This window comes from Pan paniscus, chromosome 16, assembly GCF_029289425.2.
Source record: "Pan paniscus chromosome 16, NHGRI_mPanPan1-v2.0_pri, whole genome shotgun sequence".
NCBI classification, from domain to species: domain Eukaryota; kingdom Metazoa; phylum Chordata; class Mammalia; order Primates; family Hominidae; genus Pan; species Pan paniscus.
This window is the reverse complement of record NC_073265.2, coordinates 31112940-31136349: the sequence shown is the minus strand read 5'-3', so window position 1 is coordinate 31136349 and position 23410 is coordinate 31112940. Positions and strand designations below refer to the sequence as shown.

Genomic DNA, 23410 nt, shown 5'->3' with positions numbered 1-23410 from the left:
AGTTTAGCCAGAGGCGGGTGAGACCCCCAGAATTAGAACTCGCCTTCACTCTGGCATGTAGTCCACGGCTGCTCAGGGAGGAAGGGATAAGCGCCCACCAGCTCCCTCTGCACCCCTGCCTCTGAGCCCCGGGCCACCACCAGCTCTGTGGAGCCCAGAGTTAACACCGTGTCTCTAATTTTGGAGGAGACTCCACAGCCCTCGCAGTTCCAGGTCGCCCCTTCCTCCAGGGAGCCCACCCTTCAGCCCTGGGCTAGGCAGGCTGCACTCTGGCAGGGCCTGGAAAGCCAAGCCCAGGGTCTGTGAGGCCCTCAGTCTATGGGCTGTTCCCTGTGGGTGAATGAGAAGACCACGGCCTAGGACGCTCCCTCATCCCCTCGCCCTGGGTGCTCACAGAGAGGACCCACGAGGGTACAGAGGGCAGTCTCAGATTGGGAAGTGCGTCCACAGGCTTCCCACAGAGGCTCTGCCCTTTGGTGCCTCCTACGCAGACTGCAGCACCCCATGCGGTGGCAGGGCCGCTCCACGGGCCTCTGCGTCCTGGGAGCCAGGACCCCCACCTGGAGTTGGGGAAGTTGCTGGCGGGGAAGGGAGGATGATGAAGGAGGAGATCATCTGGCAATGGCCCTGGAGCATTCCTGAACCACCCCCTCCCTGTCTGGGCCACGCCCTGTGGCAGGTGGGAGGACAATGCCGCCTGTGTGCCGTCACCCCAGCACGCTGGCTCAAGGGGAGGGCTGTGGTGCAGCCCTGCTCCAGCCTTGGCCTCTTCTGATGTCCCTCTCCCTCCCTGCACAGCCCCTGCTATCTGCCATCTCCATCCGTCCAGCTGGGCCGCCTCTGTGGGACCCAGACATCACCAAGGTAAGCAGTTTCCTTTCTTCCTTCCACCTGTCCCAGTCACTGTGGTGGAGGGACCTGGCAGCAGGGGCTCTGAGAAGAAGAATCTGGAAGGTGGGGTGGGGCAAAGGGGGCCCTGGGCCATTCAAGCACAGGGGACCAGAAGCACTGGCCCTTACCTGGCTGGGCTCCAAGCTGCAACCCCCATGAAATGTGAGGACAGTCTGGCAAGGCGGGACCCCAGGCCCCTGGCAGAGGGGCCATCTCCATTCACATCATCCCCTAATCTGCATGCCCTCCAGGTTTAGGGAGCCATCCAGCAGCTCCTTATCCCCAAAGTCTGCAGGGCTGATGGCTGGTCAGCCCCACAGCCCCCGGGAGCTCCTCGGGGCTGCAGGGCACCGCAGCAGGAGGCCCAGCACAGAACTCCGGGTCCCACCCAGTCCAAGTCTCACCATGGACTCTCAGTACGAGACGGGCCACATTCGCAAGCTACAGGCCCGGCACATGCAGATGCAGGAGAAGACTTTCACCAAGTGGATCAATAACGTCTTCCAGTGCGGCCAGGTGAGTATAGCCAGCTGTGACCCACAGCCCACCCATACCACGCCCCCAGCTCTGGCCAGTGGGCCTCCGGGGTGAGCTGTGGGGTCATCTGCCTGAGGCCAAGCTGAGGCCAGAGCTCCTTCTTCCAAAGCAGCTGCTCTGGGTCGTACCTCTCAGGTCCCAGGATGGGAGGACAGGTGAGGCTGGGCTGACCCCATACCTACCCCTGTCCCCTCCCCAGGCGGGCATCAAGATCCGGAACCTGTACACAGAGCTGGCTGACGGCATCCACCTCCTGCGGCTGCTGGAGCTCATCTCAGGGGAGGCCCTGCCACCCCCCAGCCGGGGCCGCCTGCGTGTGCACTTCCTGGAGAACAGCAGCCGAGCTCTGGCCTTCCTCAGGGCCAAGGTGGGCCCCAGGGAAAGGGGTCTGGGATGGTGCTGGGGCAGGCAGCTGGGACGGGCTGAACTACTGGGTCACCTTTCCTGCGCCAGGCCACTGGGCAGAGCAGAGGAGCTGGGGCCTGAGTACAGGAGGAGTGGCTGGGACACAGAGGAGCAGAAGCCAAGCCCTCCTCGCACAGCACCCCTGACTTGGAGAGCACCCCGCTGGCCATGGCAGTAGCAATCCAGGTCCCTACTGGGGTGGAAAATGTCACTGTCTGTCATAAGAGAGCCTCACAGGATTCTAGGCCAAAAGAATCTTAGCGTTCTCTTAGGCTTTTCATTTCACAGATGAGGAAACAGAGGCCCTGAATTATTTACCAGGCAAGATCGATGGTTAACCGGCCAACAGAGCCCAGATGTGGGACTAAGACGGCAGGTGGGGAAGAGGAGCAGGGCCTGTCTTGGAGAAGGAGGGAGGAGGCCTCAGCAAATGGGGGGAGGCAGAGTCACCTGAAAGAAAGGGACAGGCCAAGGAGATGGGCGCTAAAAGGAGGCCGGAGCTCCAGGGACAGAGGGACCCTCATGGCCAGGGTGAGGGGCTGGTGCAGGGGTAGGGTGGGGCAAAGGGATCATTGGAAACCGGGAACTGTGAAGGCCAAGGGCTCCTGGAGGTGGCTGTCCCTGGAGGCTGTGAAGTCACTGAGCTGGGCCTGGCTGGATGGAGCCTGACTGTGCGTGCCTATCACTATATCCTGGAGTGGAGCTTACATCCAGCCTCCTGGGGTGTGTTGGAGGAAAGCCAGGGAGGGGAGAAGCCCAAGCAAAGGGAAGGGGAGTGACTGCTGTCCTGAGCAGGTGCAAGAGCAGAACGCTGCCAGCTGCAGAATGCTGGGCCCTACTTGATCCAGGGACAATGACCCTGTGAGCCAGTCATCTCCCCTCCAGGAACTGGGGAAGGGTGTAAGCCCCACAGCCTTTGTCAGAGGCATTGCAGCTCTCCCCAAGCTTTAATATACAGCATGTCACTGATACCTGTGAGGGTGACATCCTTGTCTCCATACTCATAGGAGGCAACTGTGGTCTAGAAAGGATGACGGAGTTGCCGCAAACACACAGGGAATGTGTGGCAGAATGAGGGATGCGCTCGCTTATGGAGATGCTCCCATGCCCTGGGCATTCTATGCAGGCGCTGGGCTACACTAAGCAAAGCCCAGACCCCCACCTCAAGGCACCTGGCTTCAATGGGAGACAGATTCAGTGAACCCAGATCAGCGGTGTGCTGGTAAATGTTTAACAAATGATTCTCTGGGGGAAATAAAAACTCCAGTGTGCTGTATTCGCTGATCCTATGGCATTAATACCCCCATCACGGTGAGTTTAAGCCACCAGCGTGACATCGCTCAATAGGAAGTCAGGAGGATGGGCTCTCAGGAGCTGGGAGGAGCAGACAAACACCCCACTCACCAGAGGCTCCAACTCTAAGCCAAGGTGATTGACATGGCAGGTGGAATCCACCCCAGGAGCATGGGTGGGATCCTTTAGAGGCCAGCCAGATATACCAAAGTTTACCTAGGAGGACACCCAGGATTGCAGCTCCTCCCACAGGGCTAGTAGTGGCTGGCTGAAGCCAGTTGCCTTTCAGGTCTTATGGAAAGTCTCACTCCTTTTCTTTCTCCATTCAGTACTTACTGATCGATTCCCTGCTGTGTGCCACTCCCCTAGGATACACCAGAAAACAAAGCCAAGATCCTCACTTGAGCAGGGCAAGGGGATCGAGAGTGTGTATTTGGGTGGGAGAAATAGTCCTTAAGTTTCTGTGTTAAATAAAGTGGTCAGGCTAGGCAACATCTGAGTGAAGAGTTAAAGGCAGGGAGGTGAATAGCCATGCAGATACCTGGGAGAATACTTTCAGACAGCAGGCACGGCCCTGCAAAGGCCTGAAGTCCTGTGCTTAGAATCCCATGGAACTACAAGAATCCCATGGGCCTTGGAGCTATGTGATTCCACAGGGTGGAAGATGGAGTCAGAGGGGGCTGGGGGCCAGACCCTGCAGGGCTTCTCCCCTTGACTCACCCATCCTCCCTGTCCAAATGGCAAGATGGAGGGCAGAGGAGTCTCAACTTTGGTGTACCTAAGAGCCACCCAAGGTGTTGTTCAAGTGCAAATTCCCAGGCTCTGGCCCAAGACAGTCTGACTGGGTGGAGCCTGGGAATCTGGATTTATAGCTGGCCCTGTTGGAGCTGGAACAGAAGAAGAGGGCTGAGATTTGGGTGTGAGCCCAGGGACCCAGCCACCCCCCTGAAGATCCCAGGGCACCCTGGGAGATGGAGGCAGACAGTTGCTATTGTCTGTTGGGCTCACACATTGACTGTTATGACCCCTCATTTCCAAACCCTGCAGCTGAACCACTGATCTTGGCCCAGGTCTACCTGTAGCTCACACACAGGGAGTCCTCCTGCTCTGGGGACCCAGCCCTGTTCACCAGGTTGGGGCTTCACCCAGGTGGGCTTGAGGCCATGGCTCCAACCAGGCAGGAAGCCTTTGCTTTCCTGGACTTATCCCCTGCCTGCTTCTCCCTGAGGGAACTCCCAGCTGGGGCAGGATAGATTCCAGGACCCTCCCATCCCGCAGCTGGCCCCCTAAGCTTTTGGTGACTGAGTCCTCTCTGGACATGGGCTTCATGGCTTAGCCCAGCCAACTGTGCCCACAGGTGCCAGTACCACTCATCGGGCCAGAGAACATCGTGGACGGAGACCAGACACTCATCTTGGGACTCATCTGGGTCATCATTCTGCGTTTCCAGATCTCCCACATCTCCTTGGACAAGGTATGGCTCAGTCCCCAGTACCCAGCACCTGGTGACCCAGCCCAGCCCTGGCCTCACCTCAGACCCCTGGGGACTCATAAGTTCCACACAACTTTTATGATCCCCATAGGAGATCCTGGAAACTGCAAAGTCCATATTCACTCTCCAACCATGGGTGAAGAACCCAGGATACCAGAGATATTGTAACATTGTAATATGCTAAAGTGAGGGCCAGGGCCATGGGCTTCAAACCAGGTCTGGGCAAGTGATTCACTAGGGGGGGTTCAGGGTCACTGCCCAGCACCCACTTTCACCCCTGTGTGGTGCTCCCCACTTGGCACTGAGGCTCTGTAACTTCCATTACACCACAATGTACTGTCAGGAAAAATGAAATGTGTGGAGGGAGTCCCAGCTCTGGAGGTTTACAAAGTCCCTGGCACCCTACAGACCAAAGATACAGCATTTCTTTCATGGTCCCCAGCTTCCTCCATTCCACCTCTTTCCCCCACACTGGATCAGAAAGACTGTAAACTCTTTGTGGCACATGCCTGTAGTCCCAGCTCTCGGGAGGGCTCAGGTGGGAAGCTAACCTGAGCCCAGGATGTTGAGGGTGTGATGAGCCGAGATCACACCACTACACTCCAGCCTGGGTCACAGAGTGAGACCGTGTCTCAAAAAAAAAGAAAGAGTCCTTATACTTATACTTTTTCATAGTTTCATGATTTCCAAAATGCCACCTAAAACTCAATTCTAGTAGGTAAGGAAAGCCAACCTGGAGAATGAAACCCTCATGAAAAGAAGCCAGAGATCTGGCAGAAGTCCAGGATGGCCTGGAAACTCAGGGCCTGAGCCCCAGGAGAGCAGGGGTCTTGTGTGTCTGCAGGCTGAGCATCTATTTGAAGGCTGAAGGGACGGATGAATTTCTAACTGACCTCAAGCCCTTTCAGGAAGCCATACTCACCTCCTCAGGCCCCTGGCCAGTTTCAGGTGTCCCCTGCAGCCCAGGCCCTTGGGAGCAGCAGGTGGGCATCCTCCCTGACCAGCACCGTCTCTGTCTGTCTGCAGCCCCCTCCCGCCCTGCTCCCTGCTGACTCAGATGTGTTTGGGCTCAGGCTAGCCCCGATCCCTCACAAGCCATCCCAGCATTTTCCTTAGTTCCGTCTGCCAGCCTGGCCCCACCATGCAGGGTACTGGGGCCTGACCTCGCTGGGGCCCAGGGCCTCGAGACTCCACTCCCCCTCATGTGGGCACCATGCACGTCCTTCCTACCCAAGCTCTGGGGCCCAGAGGGCAGGGGAAGTGCAGCCTGCTGAGCCTTGATATTTTGAGTTTATAAACAGGAAGTGAGGCTGGGCATGGTGGCTAACACCTGTAATTCCAGCACTTTGGGAGGCCAAGGCAGGCAGATTATTTGAGGTCAGGAGTTTGAGACCAGCCTGGCCAACATAGTGAAACCCCGTTCCAACTAAAATACAAAAAATTAGCTGGGCATAGTGGTGCCTCCATGTAGTCCCAGTTACTCAGGAGGCTGAGGCAGGAGAATTGCTTGAACCCGGGAGGCAGAGGTTGCAATGAGCTGAGATCGTGCCACTGCACTCCAGCCCATAACATCGGGCCTGGCTCACAGAAAGCCTGCAGTGACGGGACCCAGTTTCATGAAGCCCAGCCACAATCCCATGAGCCTAGGTCAGTTAGCACAGCACCTGGCCCGTCAGAAGGGCTCAAAAAACGGGAGCTGTTGCTGTGTGATCACCTGTGGTGACGCAAAGCCAGCGCCTCTGCAGTGACGGCTTTTCCCTTGCTCCACTTCTTTGGAAGGCCAGTCACTCTCACCCCCAATCCTTGCCCACCGTGGATGAAATTGGGCAAAATCAGATACTCTGAAGAGAGGAGAGTCACACTGGCCCCGGGCCAGGGAGGAACAGGATCCTGCTGTGGCCAGCCTGCCTCTCCCACAGCCTGCAGGCTCTCTGCCTCCCCACCCTATCCCCGCATGGTGACCCTGCTGCCCTGTGCCGCCAGGAGGAGTTTGGGGCCAGCGCAGCCCTGCTGTCCACCAAGGAAGCCCTGCTGGTCTGGTGCCAGCGGAAGACGGCCAGCTACACCAACGTGAACATTACAGATTTCTCCCGAAGCTGGAGCGATGGGCTGGGCTTCAATGCCCTCATCCATGCCCACAGGTGTGACCCCACCCTTGTCAGGAGGCCTCCGCCCACTGAGCCAACAGCTCCTGGGTTTGGGTCCTCAGCCCACCCGTTCTCCCACATCCCTAGGCTTGAAGGAGGGAAAGTGGACACAGATGTAGAAAGGGCTGATGGGTTAGCCCCTTTCCCTTCCCTAGACAATGCCATGAGATTGGCCAAGTTTACCTTTGACCCCAGCCTTCTCCACTTTCTGTGCCCCTCAATTCTATTCATGTTCTACACCCTGCAGCACCTGCCCTTTGGAGATTCCTCCAGCCCCCCAGCCTGGTCCCTGTGCCGAATGAACTCTCCTCTTTCTCTGTCAGAGTCCTCCTCCTTCAACAGGGCCTCAGATAACTGTCGGGAAAACGAATTCACAAGAAGATGTGAATGGCCAATAGGAGCATGAGTGCATTTAAGAATCTACTTAAAGGAAAGCAGTAGGTTCCTGCTGGTGAAGAGCCCTTCTCACTGTCTGTCCAGGCCAGACCTGTTGGACTACGGCTCCCTGCGTCCAGACCGCCCACTGCACAACCTTGCTTTTGCTTTCCTGGTGGCTGAGCAGGAGCTGGGCATCGCTCAGCTGCTGGACCCCGAGGACGTGGCAGCCGCACAGCCAGATGAGCGCTCTATCATGACCTACGTCTCCCTCTACTACCACTACTGCTCCCGCCTGCATCAGGGGCAGACTGTCCAGAGGAGACTCACTAAGGTGGGGGAGAAAGGAGGGGTGGGGTGAGCAAGGGCTCCAGAGGCAGACAGGCCTAAGTGTGAAGCCTGCCCTGCCACGTACTAGCAGTGTGGCCTTGGCCAAGTCACTCAACTTCACCGTGCACCCTCTATCACATGGAGATGATGATGCCTGGATAACAGAAGGCCCTTGTGAGTGTTCCAGGGAGCATGGGTAATGGGCCCAGCATGGTGTCTGGTATACAAGGGAAGCCAGGGGAGGAATGGCCCTTCCTGGGCCTCCCCCTTCTATTAAGCTTCTAATGGGATTAAAAGGCTTAGAGAGCCAGGATTCTGCAAGGACAGGCACAGAAAAGGCTCTGCCAGCGGGGGCTACGCAGAGTTCATGTTTTTGGGGGGCTTCCTTACTCTCTGGACACGATGGCAGAGACTAAGGCCCAGAAGTGCTCTTCTCAAGGTGGGTATCTCATTTGGGGTGTGGGTGGGGGTGATACAGGCCAAGGGCTGTGAGCTGCTTTATGGGGTAGGAGGCTCAGGGAAGGGAAAGGCGGCCTAGAAAAAGAACAGCAGCCTGAAGGGCCTCAACCCCACCAGTGAGGCCAAATGGGTAAAACAAGAGGAGGAAGGCAGGATAGCCTCACCCTCAGTCATGGAGAGGGTCCCCAAGCTCCTGGGTCTGAGTGTGCAATCCAAGCAAACCCAGTTCTCTGGGGTGGGGGTACCACCACTTCAAAGCATCTTTGGCTCAGAGAAGTAGCTACAGCCCACCTGGGGAACTCTGGCTGGCACTCAGTGCCCATTCCAGGGCCTGCCCTGAGAAGGACCCTGACCCCTTCCTATGCCCTCCACCAGATCCTGCTTCAGCTCCAGGAGACAGAGCTGCTGCAGACCCAGTACGAGCAGCTGGTGGCCGACCTTCTACGCTGGATTGCAGAGAAGCAGGTGCAGCTGGAGGCGCGGGATTTTCCGGACTCGCTGCCCGCCATGCGGCAGCTACTGGCAGCATTCACCATCTTCCGCACCCAGGAGAAGCCACCCCGGCTACAGGAGCGAGGGGCCGCAGAGGCCCTGCTCTTCCGGCTACAGACAGCACTCCAAGCCCAGAACCGCAGGCCCTTCCTGCCTCATGAGGGCCTGGGCCTTGCAGAGCTGTCCCAGTGCTGGGCAGGGCTGGAGTGGGCAGAGGCTGCAAGGAGCCAGGCCCTGCAGCAGAGGCTACTGCAGCTGGAGCGGCTAGAAACCCTGGCCCGGCGCTTCCAGCGCAAGGCAGCCCTCCGGGAGAGTTTCCTTAAGGATGCAGAGCAGGTGCTAGACCAGGCCAGAGCCCCGCCAGCCAGCCTGGCCACAGTGGAGGCAGCCGTCCAGAGGCTGGGCATGCTGGAGGCTGGCATCCTGCCCCAGGAAGGGCGCTTCCAGGCCCTGGCTGAGATCGCAGACATCCTCCGGCAGGAGCAGTACCACAGCTGGGCAGATGTGGCCCGCAGGTGAGCCCCAGCACATGAACTCTCCCCACAGCTGGCTGAGGCTGTCCTACCGCACCCCCATCCTTCCATGTCATGTGCCCATTCTTTGCCAGAGAGGAGAGGGATGATTTATGGGTTCAGGGATCCCTCTACAAAGATCTATCTCCCAGTGATGCTTGCAAGCCCACCATCAGTAATTCATTCCTATTGGTAAAGCACTTTCACTTTCTAGGTAGCCTCTGATTCATCCACTAAACAAGAATTTTTTGAGTGTCTACTATGTCCCACACACTGTGCTAGGTGCTGGAGATTTAGTAGAGAAGAGAAGAAACAAAAATTCCTTCCCTCATGAACTTACACACTACTAAGGAAAACAGACAAATAAGAAAAATTCATAGCATGTGGTAATAAAAATAATAATAATAAAGGAGAGGCCGGGCGCGGTGGCTCATGCCTGTAATCCCAGCACGTTGGGAGGCCGTAGCAGGCGGATGACCTGAGGTCAGGAGCTCAAGACAGCCTAGCCAACATGGCAAAACCCCGTTTCCACTAAAAAATACAAAAATTAGCCAGGCGTGGTGGCGGGCGCCTGTAATCTCAGCTACTCGGGAGGCTGAGGCAGGAGAATCGCTTGAACCCAGGAGGCAGAGGTTGCAGTGAGCAGAGATGGCGCCATTGCACTCCAGCCTGGGCGACAGAGTGAGACTCCATCTCCAAAAATAATAACAATAAAGGAGGATAGGGGAATGAATATGAGGTGCTAAGTTTGAGTGGCTAGAGGGGATTCACTGGGAAGTTGACTTCTAAGTAAAGACCAGAAAGAAGTGAGGAGCTGGCCATGCAGACGTGGGAGACAGAGTATTCTAGGCGGAGGAAACGGCAAATGCAGTGTCCTTTTAGGCGAGCACATGCCTGGCAGGTTTGAAAAATAGCCTGGAGGCCAGTGTTGGCCAAAGTGAACAAGTGGCAGGAGCTGAGGTCAGGGGGGCACAGGGGTGACGAGGTAGGGAAGGAGGTCAAGTCGGGCCTTGCAGAGCACAGTAACGATTTGGCTTTTACTCAGAGAGATGATGGGAAATCAGTGGAGGGCTGGAGCAGACGAGTGACACAATCTGACTTTTGTTTTGCGATGCTCACCTGGATGTCATGTTGGGAATAGATCCAAGGGGCAAAGGCAGAAGCAGAGAGACCAGTTACAAAGCTATTGCAGTAATCCAGGACGGAGCAGCAGTGGTGACAAGGGGTGGGGTTCTGGATAGATTTTGCAGGTAGTGCCAAGTAGAATTTGCAGACAGATCAGATGTGGCATGTGAGAAAGTGAGTTATCAAGATGTTAGGCCGGGCCTGGTGGCTCACGCCTGTAATCTCAGCACTTTGGGAGGCCAAGGCGGGTGGATCACCTGAGGTCAGGAGTTCAAGACCATCCTGGCCAACATGGTGAAACCCGTCTCTACTAAAAATACAAAAATTGGCCGGGCGCAGTGGCTCATGCCTGTAATCCCAGCACTTTGGGAGGCTGAGGCGGGCAGATCACGAGGTCAAGAGATCAAGACCATCCTGGCTAACACAGTGAAACCCCGTCTCTACTAAAAATACAAAAAAATTAGCCAGGTGTGGTGGCAGGCACCTGTAGTCCCAGCTACTCGGGATGCTGAGGCAGGAGAATGGCGTGAACCTGGGAGGTGGAGCTGGCAGTGAGCCGAGATCGTGCCACTGCAGTCCGGCCTGGGCGAAGGAGTGAGACTCTGTCTCAAAAATAAATAAATAAAAAATAAAAATAAAAATAAAAATACAAAAATTAGCCGGGCATGGTGGCCCATGCCTGTAATCCCAGCTACTCAGGTGGCTGAGGCAGGAAAGTCACTTGAACCCGGGAGGTGGAGGTTGCAGTGAGCCAAGATTGCACCACTGCATTCTAGCCTGGGTGACAGAGCAGATTCTGTCTCAAAAGAAAAAAAAAAAAGATTTTAGTCTGGGCACCTGGAAGGATGGAGTTTTCATCAACTGAAATGGGGACTGCATGCAAGTTAGGGGGCCCCAAAGGCCTGATCCTTCCAGGCCCTCCTTCTGGCTTCCTGCATGTGTCCAAAGGTAGGACACACTGCCCCTACCACCGCCTGCCAGGATGCTGTCAGAGTCCATAGACCTTGCCCCAGCCATGGAGGTCAGACTCCTCCAGGGCAGCCAAGCCCCACCACAGACCAGGAACCCTGAAGTAGCTTCCCTGCCCCAACCCAGAGGAGATCTCCCTTATTCTCATATCCTCCAGGCAGGAGGAAGTTACCGTGCGCTGGCAGAGGCTCCTTCAGCATCTACAGGGACAGAGGAAGCAGGTGGCAGACATGCAGGCTGTGCTGAGCCTGCTGCAGGAGGTGGAGGCTGCCTCCCACCAGCTGGAGGAGCTGCAGGTGGGCACTGGACCAGCAGGCCCTTGGGAAACACAGCAGGGTGGGAGACTTCCCCAGTGCCAGTGCTCAGAGGGACCCAGCACCTTGGGACCACTGCAATGACCATCATCTCTGGCCAGGGGCCGGCCAGGTCCACCGCCTGTGGGCAGCAGCTGGCAGAAGTGGTGGAGCTGCTGCAGAGGCATGACCTGCTGGAGGCTCAAGTCTCGGCCCACGGAGCCCATGTGAGCCATCTTGCTCAGCAGACAGCAGAGCTGGACTCCTCCCTGGGCACCAGTGTGGAGGTGCTGCAGGCCAAGGCCAGGACACTGGCCCAGCTCCAACAGAGCCTGGTGGCTCTTGTCAGGGCCCGGTAAGAGCCTGCCCCAACTCTTCCACCTTTCCCAGAACTTTTCTGTAACCCAAATTATCTCTTGCCCAGGTTAAAGTACTGTTGGCCTGGCAGTTTTCTCCACACTGACCCTCACTTCCAAAGCCTCCTTCTCACCTGTTGAGTCATCCAGGGAAAAGAAAAATCCTGTCTAAGGGGAGTGTCTAAACCCGGAGGGGAACCCACTGCCCATGCCCCACGACTCCCCATGTCCTTCGGTGGCCCCTATTGTCCCTCAGGCGGGCCCTGCTGGAGCAGACCCTGCAGCGGGCAGAGTTCCTGCGCAACTGTGAGGAGGAGGAAGCCTGGCTGAAGGAGTGCGGACAGCGGGTGGGGAATGCGGCCCTGGGCCGGGATCTCAGCCAGATCGCAGGCGCCCTGCAGAAACACAAGGTGTCAGCTCCCCGAGCGCGCCCGCCGGTCGCCAGCGCCTTGCCCTTCCCTCTCGGGCCCCCGGCCCCCTCCCCTGTTCTGCCTTCACTGAGCCCCCTGCTCTGCCCCCCGCTAGGCCCTGGAAGCTGAGGTCCACCGCCACCAGGCCGTGTGCGTAGATCTCGTGCGGAGGGGACGCGACCTCAGCGCCCGCAGGCCCCCAACGCAGCCGGATCCCGGGGAACGGGCAGAGGCCGTTCAGGGAGGGTGGCAGCTGCTCCAGACCCGGGTGGTGGGGCGGGGCGCACGGCTGCAGACAGCCCTGCTGGTCCTGCAGGTAGTGGGGAGGGGTGGAGGCGGGGTGGCGGCGGGGCCCGGCGAGGCGGGGGTGGGGGTGCCAGCACCTGCCCGCGCTCAGCCGCGCCCCTTCACCCACACCACCCCCGACCCCCTCCCACAGTACTTCGCGGACGCGGCGGAGGCGGCTTCGTGGCTGCGCGAGCGGCGATCCTCGCTGGAGAGAGCGTCCTGCGGTCAGGACCAGGCGGCCGCCGAGACCCTGCTGAGGCGCCACGTGCGGCTGGAGCGCGTCCTGCGCGCCTTCGCGGCCGAGCTGCGGCGGCTGGAGGAGCAGGGGCGGGCGGCCTCGGCCCGGGCGTCGTTATTCACGGTGAGGACGGGGACAGGGAAGGGCGCCTGGTCTCCCTTGCTCCACCGCGGCTGGGCCACACAGAGGACAAAAATGGGAGGGCCTTTGTGGCCTCTGGCCCAGGATTCGTGGCCTTCCCCTGGGTGTAGGTGTCCCTCACCCCAGTCCTCAGTGGCATCTCACTTGACCTAGCCCAGAAGTAGTGGAATCCTGTCTGCCCACGCCAACCGAGGGCATCCAAATACAGCTTGGCCTGGCTCCCGTTGCCGGCAGTTTCAGACCGTTAAGCACTTTCCTCCAGGAAGGTCCCCTCCACTTTCACCCAGGCCAGTAGTGACTGTCTCTCCTGACTTAGCCCGCCTTGTTGGTTTGGGGTGGCCTCATCACTCACCCAGACTGCCTTCTGACACCCCTTGCTCAGTTCATTGAGCCCCCAAAGTTCTTTAAAACACGTATAGCTTGGCTCACAGCCCTCTTTCAAGAAGCTGTGTATGCAGCACACGATGTGGAAATCAAAGCCATCAGATCCTGTGCTCACGTTTGGCCCCTCGACCCTCAGCCCCAAGGAAGCTTCCTGTCCCCCAGACCCATGTCCCACACACCCTTTGAGCTACAGCTCAGCGCCTCCAGGTCTCAGGGCACGGAGGTAGGGGTGGCCTGGCCAAAGCCCCTGCTGCTTGATGGGGTCGCCTGTAGACGCGCTGCCCTTTGTCACACAGGTAAACTCTGCCCTGAGCCCTCCAGGAGAAAGCCTGAGGAACCCAGGGCCCTGGAGTGAGGCTTCCTGCCACCCTGGCCCTGGGGATGCCTGGAAGATGGCCCTCCCAGCTGAGCCTGACCCTGACTTTGATCCCAACACTATACTCCAGACACAGGACCACTTGAGTCAGGACTATGAGAGTCTGCGGGCCCTGGCACAGGTAACACTTCTTTTTCAAGAAATGCTCGAGTCCTTACCCTGTGCCAGCAGCTCCTGTGCAGTGATCCCAGGGGACAAGGCAGTGACTGACATGTTCCCTGTCCTCAAGGAGCTTTTATCATGGCTGAGAAGATGTCAGACAACTCATTAGATGCAGGTGTGATGGGATCACATGAGAAGGTAGCCCAGGTCAGGCTGGAGGTCAGGGAAGGCACCTTGGAGGGAAGGACTTTTAAGCTGAGGCTTGAATGAGAAACAGAAAGCAGGTAAACCCAGGGGTGCTGGCCAGGACCTGTGCAAAGGTAGGAAGGGGGCCCAGCGGAGGAAGCGAAGGCCCGGGTGCCTGCAGCACAGACGCTGGGGAGGCCATGGCCAGAGGAGAGACTAGAGAGGCAGGTGGGGGTGGAGCAGGCAGAGGGAGCGGCGTGGATTTCACCTTAGAGCAGGGCTGGCACTGAGAGGTTTCAGCAGGGCAAGGCCAGACAGGAGCACACTGCCAGTGCCCTTTACCCTACCCTAAGCCCTTGCCATCTCCCTCCAGGTGGTGCCAAGAGGGCTCTGAGAGAGGATGTGGGGCCCAGCAGTGAGGCAGGGACCCCCTCTGGCCCTGACCCTGGGCTCTGCTGGTGGGCTGGGATGGGGAGGAGCACCTCTTTGACCCGCTCTGAGAGCCCTGTCGGGGGCCCTGACCCTCACCCCAGCCTTGGGCCACCTCTCCCCAGCTCCGCAGGGCCCGGTTGGAGGAGGCCATGGCCCTGTTTGGTTTCTGCAGTTCCTGTGGGGAGCTCCAGTTGTGGCTGGAGAAGCAGACAGCGCTGCTCCAAAGGGTGCAGCCCCAGGCTGACACCCTGGAGGTCATGCAGCTCAAATATGAGGTACAGCCCTGGGAGCTTGGCACCTCCTCCTCGCCTTGCCCCTGCCTCCTTGTGGTCCGCTGCTGTGACTCAGTTTTCCAATTTAACTACCGTCCTGCCTGGGGGAGGGGAGCAGAGAGCTGGCCTGAATTTCGAGGGCCTCCTGGCCCTTAAGGACTCGGATGGCTGTCTTTCCAGGGGCAGGCAGCGTGGGCATCCCTGTAGCAGAGAGCACCACTCAGGTCCGTCATAGGCTAGAGGGGAGTGTGGAAAGAGAAAAAGTCCCCCAAGAGGGCTGGGTCCTCCTTTTCCCTAGAACTTCCTCACTGCCCTGGCTGTGGGAAAGGGCCTCTGGGCTGAGGTCAGCAGCTCTGCTGAGCAACTGAGGCAGAGATATCCTGGGAACTCCACACAAATCCAACGACAGCAGGAGGAACTGAGCCAGAGGTGAGAATGAGGCAGGAGTGCAGGTGGTGAGGCAGGCAGACACAGTGCCCAGCCCGGGCCTGACTCACCTGCCTCCCGCCATGCCAGGTGGAGAGGCTGGACGTGTCCGAGGCATAGGGAAGGGGCAAGGGACAGCCAGTCTGGCAGCTTCTGTCACGTGAGGCTCTGGCCAAGGCTCCCGGATGGATGGGGAGGTGTCCCTGTTGTGGAGACAACCTTGTACCCTCTGCCCAGGTGGGGGCAGCTGGAGGCCCTGAAGAGGGAGAAGGCCGTGCAGCTGGCACACAGTGTGGAAGTGTGCAGTTTTCTGCAGGAGTGTGGACCCACACAGGTCCAGCTGCGAGACGTGCTCCTCCAGCTGGAGGCCCCGCAGCCAGGGAGCTCAGAGGACACCCGCCACGCCCTGCAGCTGGCCCAGAAGAAGACCCTGGTGCTGGAGAGGAGGGTCCACTTCCTCCAAAGTGTGGTCGTAAAGTACGGCCAGCGCAGTGGCGGCATTGGGAGGCAGTGAGGACCATGGGAAGGCGTGGGCAGGGCAGTGGAATGAGGAAGGGACAGAAATTGGGATGGGGAGACGACAGGTAGGAGGGCTGTGGCAAAGATGGGGGGATGATCAGGAGAAAATGGTCCTGGGGACAGGAAGAGCCCTATGTTTTTTTATTTCTTTTTGAGACGGAGTCTTGCTCTGTCGCCCAGGCTGAGTGCAGTGGCGTGATCTCGGCTCACTGGAAGCTCAGCCTCCCGGGTTCACGCCATTCTCCTGCCTCAGCATCCCGAGTAGCTGGGACTACAGGCGCCCGCCACCATGCCTGGCTAATTTTTGTATTTTTAGTAGAGACGGGGTTTCACCATGTTAGCCAGGATGGTCTTGATCTCCTGACCTCGTGATCTGCCTGCCTCGGCCTCCCAAAGTGCTGGGATTACAGGCTTGAGCCACTGCACCTGGCGATCCCTATGTTCTTGCTGCCCCCAGGTCAAGGGTGGGGTGGGCATTGAGAGTCACCACCACTCTCCCTGGGGGATGCAGGTTTGGAGAGAGGACATGTGCCTGGGGCACCAGGCCCAGGACAGGGCACTGACTGTGCAGCGTGCCCTGTCTCCCAGGGTCGAGGAGTCAGGCTACGCAGAGAGCCAGCCTCTGCAAGGACAGGTGGAGACACTGCAGGGGCTGCTGAAGCAAGTACAGGAACAAGTGGCCCAACAGGCCCGGCGCCAGGCTGAGACTCAGGCCCGGCAGAGCTTCCTGCAAGAGAGCCGGCAACTGCTACTGTGGGCAGAGAGTGTCCAGGCTCAGCTGCGCGGCAAGGAGGTGTCGGTGGATGTGGCCTCGGCTCAGCGGCTGCTGAGGGAGCACCAAGACCTGCTGGAGGAGATCCACCTGTGGCAGGAGAGGTCAGGACAGGAGGGCAGAAGGGGTGCACTTTGGGCTGGGCCCAGGGCTCTGGGCTCTGGGCTCAGGCCCAGAAAGAGCATGCGGGAAGTAGTGTGATTTCCCCAGGGAGGGGCCCAGACTCGTTGGTGTCTGGCATGCTGCTTGAGGCAAGTTTACACAGAGGAGGATATAATCTAGGACTGGGTCAGGCAGCCTGTACACTTCGAGGAGAGACCCAGGACACTGAGCTGCCTGGGAGGCTCTCTCCAGCCCAGGCCCGGCTGGCCCCCTCCAGGTGGGCCCGATGCATTGCTTTCAGTCAGGGCGTCTAGCCTCCCCTGCCATCCTGGTAACACGGACCCCAGTGGCCCCTAAGTGGAATGGCTCAGGACCCACCCACGGGTCTGAGATCCCCACCTCCTTAGTAAGGTGGTGCCTCTCCTCCTGCAGGGATGATGTTATGGGCTGGCAGGCAGGCAAGGCCACCAGGGACAGTCCACAGGCTATGCCCCTCCTGAGGGCACTTGACAGGTGGTCAAGTGGGCACTGAAATGCATCTGGTCCTCAGCTTGCCAGACTCCAGTACCTGGTTCTGCAGCAGCTCAGAGGAAGTGGAGCCTTGCTCTAATTCACACAAGGGTGTTACCTGTTCCCAAGCCACCTGCTGAAAGGGGCACCTTTTCTAATTGTTCAAAGCCTCCATGGGGGCTTGCAGTGGCCCTGCGGTCAGGTGCTTTTGTGGCTTGCGTGATTTTTCTCTCTCACACTGTGCTGCCTCCGCATGTCCTCTAGGCCGGGCATTGGCCGTTGGCAGTCCACACTTAAGGACGGCTGGCTGGAGCCGATGGGGGCTTGGGAACCCCTGCATCCTAAGCACTCTGCTGGGCCTATCACATTCAGTGTCTCATTCATGATCCAAGATGCGTGAACCCTGGAGGTGAGAGGAGAAGGAGGCTGACGAGGGAGCCTGCTGGGGTTTGACTCTCTGCCTGTCATCCTGGTCAGGCTACAGCAGCTGGACGCTCAGAGCCAGCCCATGGCAGCCTTGGACTGCCCAGACTCCCAAGAGGTGGCCAACACTCTGAGGCTCCTGGGGCAGCAGGGCCAGGAGCTGAAGGTTTTGTGGGAGCAGAGGCAACAGTGGCTGCAAGAGGGGCTGGAGCTCCAGAAGTTTGGCCGAGAAGTGGATGGTTTCACTGCCACCTGTGCCAACCACCAGGCCTGGCTGCACCTGGACAACCTTGGGGTATGGAGCAGGAATGTGGAGCTAGACTGTCACTCCCCATCACTGGAGGGAGCTCATCCCCTTGATTCCAGAAGCCAGGCTGGGCAGGAGGCCCCTGGGGCAGTGGCGGGTGAGATGGTCCTGACTCCCATTCTCCCAGGCATGACCTCAGGTCTCTGCACTCCCAGGAGGACATGAGGGAGGCCCTGAGCCTGCTGCAGCAGCACCGGGAGTTTGGGCAGCTCCTGAGCACCCTGGGGCCTCGGGCAGAGGCTCTGCGGGCACATGGCGAGAAGCTGGTTCAGAGCCAGCACCCAGCTGCACACACGTGAGCCTGGCCTCAGTCTGCAGCACCTGCAGATGACCCTTTCTCAGCCTGCACAGACGGCCGCCCTAGGGCTGGGAGAGTAGCGGGTGGGGGAGAGTGCACCTCGTGCTGGGGTGGGAGTCCTCTCCCATGCCCTCCTCCAACCCCCCCCCCCGCCCCGCCCTCCAGGGTCAGAGAGCAGCTGCAGAGTGTCCAGGCACAGTGGACCAGGCTCCAGGGGAGGAGTGAGCAGAGGAGGAGGCAGTTGCTGGCTTCCCTCCAGCTCCAGGTGAGGGTCTGGGACCAGGTCGCATGACGCCTCCCTGAAAAGAAAGCCTGAGACCGTACAGAGCTCTGTGCAGCCTACAGAGCACTTTCCTCACGCGCTATGTCATTCATCCTCTCAACACCTTCTGTGAGGCAGGCAACACAGCTCAGGTTTTTCCTGAGGAGGAAAACAGGGGCTGTGGCCACACCACCCTCAGATGCAGGGCTAGGCACCAGCCCCCACCCGCCGTGCTCTGAGACCCACTCTCGCCTGGTTCTTGGCAGGAGTGGAAGCAGGATGTGGCAGAGCTGATGCAGTGGATGGAAGAGAAGGGGCTGATGGCTGCGCATGAGCCCTCCGGAGCGTGCAGAAACATCCTGCAGACACTCAAGCGGCACGAAGCAGCTGAGAGCGAGCTACTCGCCACCCGCAGACACGTGGAGGCCCTGCAGCAGGTGGGGGACACGGGACAGAGGGTGCAGAGCCTCCTTGTCTTCAAACTCCCAACCCTACTGCACCACCTGTTTTCATGGAAGAGTCTTTGAAGGAAAAATCAGCCTCAGCGTGAACCTAGAACCTCCCCCTGCAAGCTTCCTTGATGCTGCTGGCATCCCCTTGGCACCCAAACCAGCCCCAAAGCTGCCGCCATCCATCCCTTCCCCTACAACTCTCCATGGCAAGTCCCAGAGCCGGCCACCTCTACCAGAACACGGCTCTCCCCAGCCACCAACCTAATGCCGGCTCACCCCGCTCTATTTGCAGGGGTCAGAGGAAAGCCCCCCTACCTGCAGTTTTGGGGCCACATGAACTGCTTTCTTCCAGGTAGCCCGTGGAGTGCAGCTGTGGTCACCCCCTCACCTCCACTGCCACCCAGGTCCAGCCTGCTGCGGCCACTGGTGGTACCGGCAGCTCAGCCAAACTCCCTGGGCCTTTATCCCCACTCCAGGTTGGGAGAGAGCTGTTGAGTAGGAGGCCCTGTGGCCAGGAGGACATACAGACCAGGCTTCAAGGCCTGAGAAGCAAGTGGGAAGCTTTGAACCGCAAGATGACTGAGCGTGGGGACGAGCTCCAGCAGGCTGGACAGCAGGAGCAACTCCTGAGGCAGCTGCAGGTCCACTGGGAAGAGGGACAGGGCACAAGAGGGAGACGGAGGCCTGGCTGGGCTGGACAGAACGCGGAGGGAGAAGTCTGGGTGTTCTGCTGACCCTGGCTCTGCAGCCTTTGGAGGCTTCTGGCCTAGGATAAGCTAAGCGTGCCTTTCCGCTCAGTCGGCCAATGCAGGATTCTCTCCTGTGTGCCCAGCGGGTGGTCAGCACCACTTGAGTCCCCCAGGGAAGAAGAAGCGTGAGGGAACAGGGGAAGATTGGGCACTTCTGGCCGAGGGTTGGCAGTGGTGGGGACAGAGCTCCCTGGTGAATCTGGTCCTAAAAGCCCAACAGTCCCAGAGCCCGGGAAGGCCACTTGCTGTGCTGTACACAGAGAACCCAATGCAGCTCCATGCGTCCCTCCCAGGATGCAAAGGAGCAGCTGGAGCAGCTCGAAGGGGCCCTACAGAGCTCGGAAACAGGGCAGGAACTGCGCTCCAGCCAGAGGCTGCAGAAACGGCACCAACAGCTGGAGAGTGAGAGCCAGACCCTGGCTGCCAAGATGGCTGCCCTTGCCTCCAAGGCCCATGGCATGGCCGCCTCCCCGGCCATCCTGGAAGAGACCCAGAAGCACCTCCAGAGGTGGGGCCTGTCCTCCCACCCACCTGTGTGTCACTCCTCCATGTGAATTTAAGGTCCCACAAGATGGCACCCACAGGACCGGGGTGTCCAGACCTCCTCCCTTATGAGTAGAGTCATTCTGGGATGGGAGGGTCAGAGACCCCATTATGCTTCCTTAGCAGGGCCCCCACAGTGCGGTCAGGCGAGTCATCTAGGCCATGAGGTGGGGCCCTGGCGCCCTTCCACTGCCTCCATTTGTCAGATGGGGCTTTGCTCTATTCCCTGGTCTTCTTCTTCACGGGCCCTGGCTTGGCCAAGGAAAGAACCAGGAGCCTTGTGCTCACTCTGTTCCCAACCTCTCCCATCTCTTCCTCCTCCTCCTAGGCTGGAGCTTCTGCAGGGGCATCTGGCCATCCGGGGCCTGCAGCTGCAGGCCTCAGTGGAGCTGCACCAGTTCTGCCACCTGAGCAACATGGAGCTCTCTTGGGTAGCCGAGCACATGCCCCATGGCAGCCCCACCAGCTATACCGAGTGCTTGAATGGTGCCCAGAGCCTTCACCGCAAGCACAAGGTAATAGCCCTCTTCTTCCTACAGGATTACCGACATCCGCTTCCCAGACCTTAGAAACCCTCTGCCCCTACTCAGGTGTCCTGGCCTCTAAGCCCTCACCCCTGGGTATCCCAATTTCCAAATCTCTGCCCCAGCTATTTTGACCCTGGGGGTCTTGCCATGATTGGGGCCTGGAGCCACATCCATGGCTCTGCTCCGGACGCCCCTGGGTTAAGAGCAGCAGCCTCTCAAGCCACTCTGTGGCAGGAGCTCCAGTTGGAGGTAAAAGCTCACCAGGGGCAGGTGCAATGGGTGCTGAGTTCTGGGCGGAGCCTGGCAACCTCAGGGCACCCCCAAGCCCAACACATCGTGGAGCAGTGCCAGGAGCTGGAAGGCCACTGGGCAGAGCTGGAGAGGGCATGTGAAGCGCGGGCCCAGTGTCTGCAGCAGGCTGTCGCTTTCCAGCAGGTAGGATGCAGAGAGGTGGGGTTGGGGGAAGAGGCAGAAGTCAGGGCTCCTTGAGGGGCCACCTGTGGGACTCTCAGGGAGGCGGATCAGTGGTGGGGGCTCTGGGCTGGGAGCTGATGGGTGCCCCTATGGGCACAGAAGCCCCTTTGATGCTGGAGAGCAGGGGCAGATGTCTCCAGGGCTGACGGAGGGTCCTGTCTGAGATCCTCCAGGTGAGTTGGCCCCACTCTTGGCAGTACTTTCTGGATGTGTCAGAGCTGGAGGGCTGGGTGGAGGAGAAGCGGCCGCTGGTGAGCAGTCGGGACTATGGCAGAGACGAGGCAGCCACCCTCAGGCTCATTAACAAGCACCAGGTACCACGTCCTGAGCCTCCCCTGCAGTGTGGTCTGGGTGATGATGGACCACAGGGAGAGGGCTGTCACCCTCCCTCTCTCAGAGGCACGGAGCCCTGCTCTTGCTTCCTGGAGACACAGACAGCCCCATCCCCACTGCCCACCCAGATCCCACAGTGCCCCTTCTTCCAAGGCAACCTGGGCACTGTGATGTACACGCTTTCTCCCTTCATCTTCTTACGAGTCTTGCCTCTCCCTGTGGCCTTGGGGTTTCTCCGCCTCCTCTTGCTTCCTCTTGCTTCCTCTCTACCCCACCCCTGGCACTTTTCTCCTCTGTCAAGGTCACCTGCCCAGCCCGCTCCACATCTCCCACAGGTGTCTTCCTCCCAGGCTTTACCTGTCATCCTTTGAGTTAACCCAATGCCCTTCATGAAGCCGACCTCCTCCCACAAACATCCCCTGGCTGAAGGGAGGGAGGTCTCGAAGTCCCCTTCCTCACTCCTGAATTCGGACTCCCAGAACCACACAAGCTTCAAAGCCTGGAGCCCACGGCAGTCCCGGTTCCTGCTGTCACTGAACTGTCCTCCTGTCTGGGCATGTTTCCTGCACAGCCCCAGTTCCAGTGTGTTCTGTGACAGGACCTTCAGAGAAGGTCTTTCTAAAGGCCTGTAGCCTTGGCCTCACGGAGCACCCATCTCCCGGCTATACTGGACAGCTTGTTTAACTCTGCCTCTCTCTTACACATGGATGTTGGGGTCCAGTCTAATGCCTCCTGTGCCCTCCCTTCCTTGGCCCAGATTAGCCAGCATTCACCTTTCCCTGCTAAATAATGAGCCCTCAGTAAGCACAGACCAGGTGTTCACTTTATGGAACAATAAGTACTTACTCCATCAGTAATGGGTAGATGGATGCAGGGTGGGTGGATGAATGAGTTGAGGTAGATGGATGGGCGTGTGAGTGGTGGGTGAATGGATGGGGATTGGTGACTGGATGGGTGGGGGACGGACAGGTGGGTGGATGAGTCACCCAGGCTGAGCCTGGCATGGGTCCTCATGCATCATAGGCTCTACAGGAGGAACTAGCCATTTACTGGAGCTCCATGGAGGAGCTTGACCAGACGGCCCAAACCCTCACTGGCCCCGAAGTCCCTGAGCAGCCGCGTGTGGTGTGGGAGAGGCTCCGGGAGCAGCTGCGGGCACTGCAGGAGTTGGCGGCCACACGGTGAGGACACCATAACCCCTCTCATCAGTGGGTACAGGAGGCCTAGCCACAGCTGACTGTTCCCATGCCATGGCCCAAAGTCAATCAGAACCCATGACCCCAGGCTGTAGAGATGCATTGGGAGAAGGGTGTGTGTTGCTCACCTCTTTCCATAAATTCTTCAGTGAGGCCCCACAACTCCCTGCAGTCCATCTCCCCACGTCCACACCCTCCTCTGCCCCTACACCTGCACTGCTGTGTCTACTACTCCCTGAATCGTGAGCCGCAGGCTTGGACAGAGACCATGAGTAACCCCAGTTTTCAGATTGGCCCCTCTGGCTGGCCCGACTGGCCCCCAGGAGGGTGGGCAACTCACTTCTGGGGAACCACGGACTGTCACCACAGGGACCGGGAACTGGAGGGGACCCTGAGGCTGCACGAGTTCCTGAGGGAGGCCGAGGACCTGCAGGGCTGGCTGGCAAGCCAGAAGCAGGCAGCCAAAGGAGGGGAGAGCCTGGGAGAGGACCCCGAGCATGCCCTGGTGAGAAGAGGGCCAGGGTCAAGGAGGGTGCCCTGGGGCAGAGCCTATGGGGTGGGGAAGCTGGCTCTGGCGGGGCGGAGGAAGAAGGTGGCAGCAGAGCGGTGAGCCCTGGCTGAGGTGGGGCCTCCTCAGTGGAGCGGGCAGACACCGTGGCTGTCCAAGCCCACATCACCCAGTTGGGCACTGAGGTGCCTCGATTCCCAGGCTGCTTGATGCCTAACCAGCCGGGGGCTACCCTGTCACCCACTCCCCTCTTCTCAGCACCTCTGCACCAAGTTTGCAAAGTTTCAGCACCAAGTGGAGATGGGCAGACAGCGGGTGGCCGCCTGCCGGCTGCTGGCGGAGAGCCTGCTAGAGCGTGGGCACAGTGCTGGCCCCATGGTCCGTCAGAGGCAGCAGGATCTGCAGTGAGTGCCCAGCGGGCCAGGCCAGCATGGGGTTTGGGGGAAGGAGCTGGGCAGGCAGGGCCCAGAGTGGTAAGAGAGGATGGCATGCTGTGAGGGCCAC

The 23410-nt window shown here is 59.1% G+C and overlaps 1 protein-coding gene across 1 annotated transcript in view; it reads left to right on the top strand.

Annotated features, from left to right (window-relative positions):
- The first annotated feature begins 1162 nt into the window (after nucleotides 1–1162).
- Nucleotides 1163–23410, top strand: part of SPTBN5 (spectrin beta, non-erythrocytic 5) — a 46134-nt gene continuing 23886 nt past the window's right edge. Inside the window, exons 1-28 of the mRNA XM_055098674.2 lie at nucleotides 1163–1407; nucleotides 1628–1795; nucleotides 4484–4600; nucleotides 6602–6759; nucleotides 7246–7474; nucleotides 8305–8936; nucleotides 11185–11323; nucleotides 11443–11675; nucleotides 11933–12086; nucleotides 12202–12402; nucleotides 12526–12735; nucleotides 13434–13634; nucleotides 14356–14508; nucleotides 14804–14934; nucleotides 15169–15408; nucleotides 16039–16326; nucleotides 17312–17552; nucleotides 17720–17859; nucleotides 18028–18127; nucleotides 18391–18561; nucleotides 19053–19217; nucleotides 19619–19833; nucleotides 20197–20383; nucleotides 20630–20830; nucleotides 21067–21183; nucleotides 22226–22383; nucleotides 22768–22903; nucleotides 23165–23310. Coding sequence (XP_054954649.2) covers nucleotides 1192–1407; nucleotides 1628–1795; nucleotides 4484–4600; nucleotides 6602–6759; nucleotides 7246–7474; nucleotides 8305–8936; nucleotides 11185–11323; nucleotides 11443–11675; nucleotides 11933–12086; nucleotides 12202–12402; nucleotides 12526–12735; nucleotides 13434–13634; nucleotides 14356–14508; nucleotides 14804–14934; nucleotides 15169–15408; nucleotides 16039–16326; nucleotides 17312–17552; nucleotides 17720–17859; nucleotides 18028–18127; nucleotides 18391–18561; nucleotides 19053–19217; nucleotides 19619–19833; nucleotides 20197–20383; nucleotides 20630–20830; nucleotides 21067–21183; nucleotides 22226–22383; nucleotides 22768–22903; nucleotides 23165–23310 — 5447 coding nt within the window. The 5' untranslated portion in view covers nucleotides 1163–1191. The remainder of the gene's footprint in view (nucleotides 1408–1627; nucleotides 1796–4483; nucleotides 4601–6601; nucleotides 6760–7245; nucleotides 7475–8304; nucleotides 8937–11184; nucleotides 11324–11442; nucleotides 11676–11932; nucleotides 12087–12201; nucleotides 12403–12525; nucleotides 12736–13433; nucleotides 13635–14355; nucleotides 14509–14803; nucleotides 14935–15168; nucleotides 15409–16038; nucleotides 16327–17311; nucleotides 17553–17719; nucleotides 17860–18027; nucleotides 18128–18390; nucleotides 18562–19052; nucleotides 19218–19618; nucleotides 19834–20196; nucleotides 20384–20629; nucleotides 20831–21066; nucleotides 21184–22225; nucleotides 22384–22767; nucleotides 22904–23164; nucleotides 23311–23410) is intronic.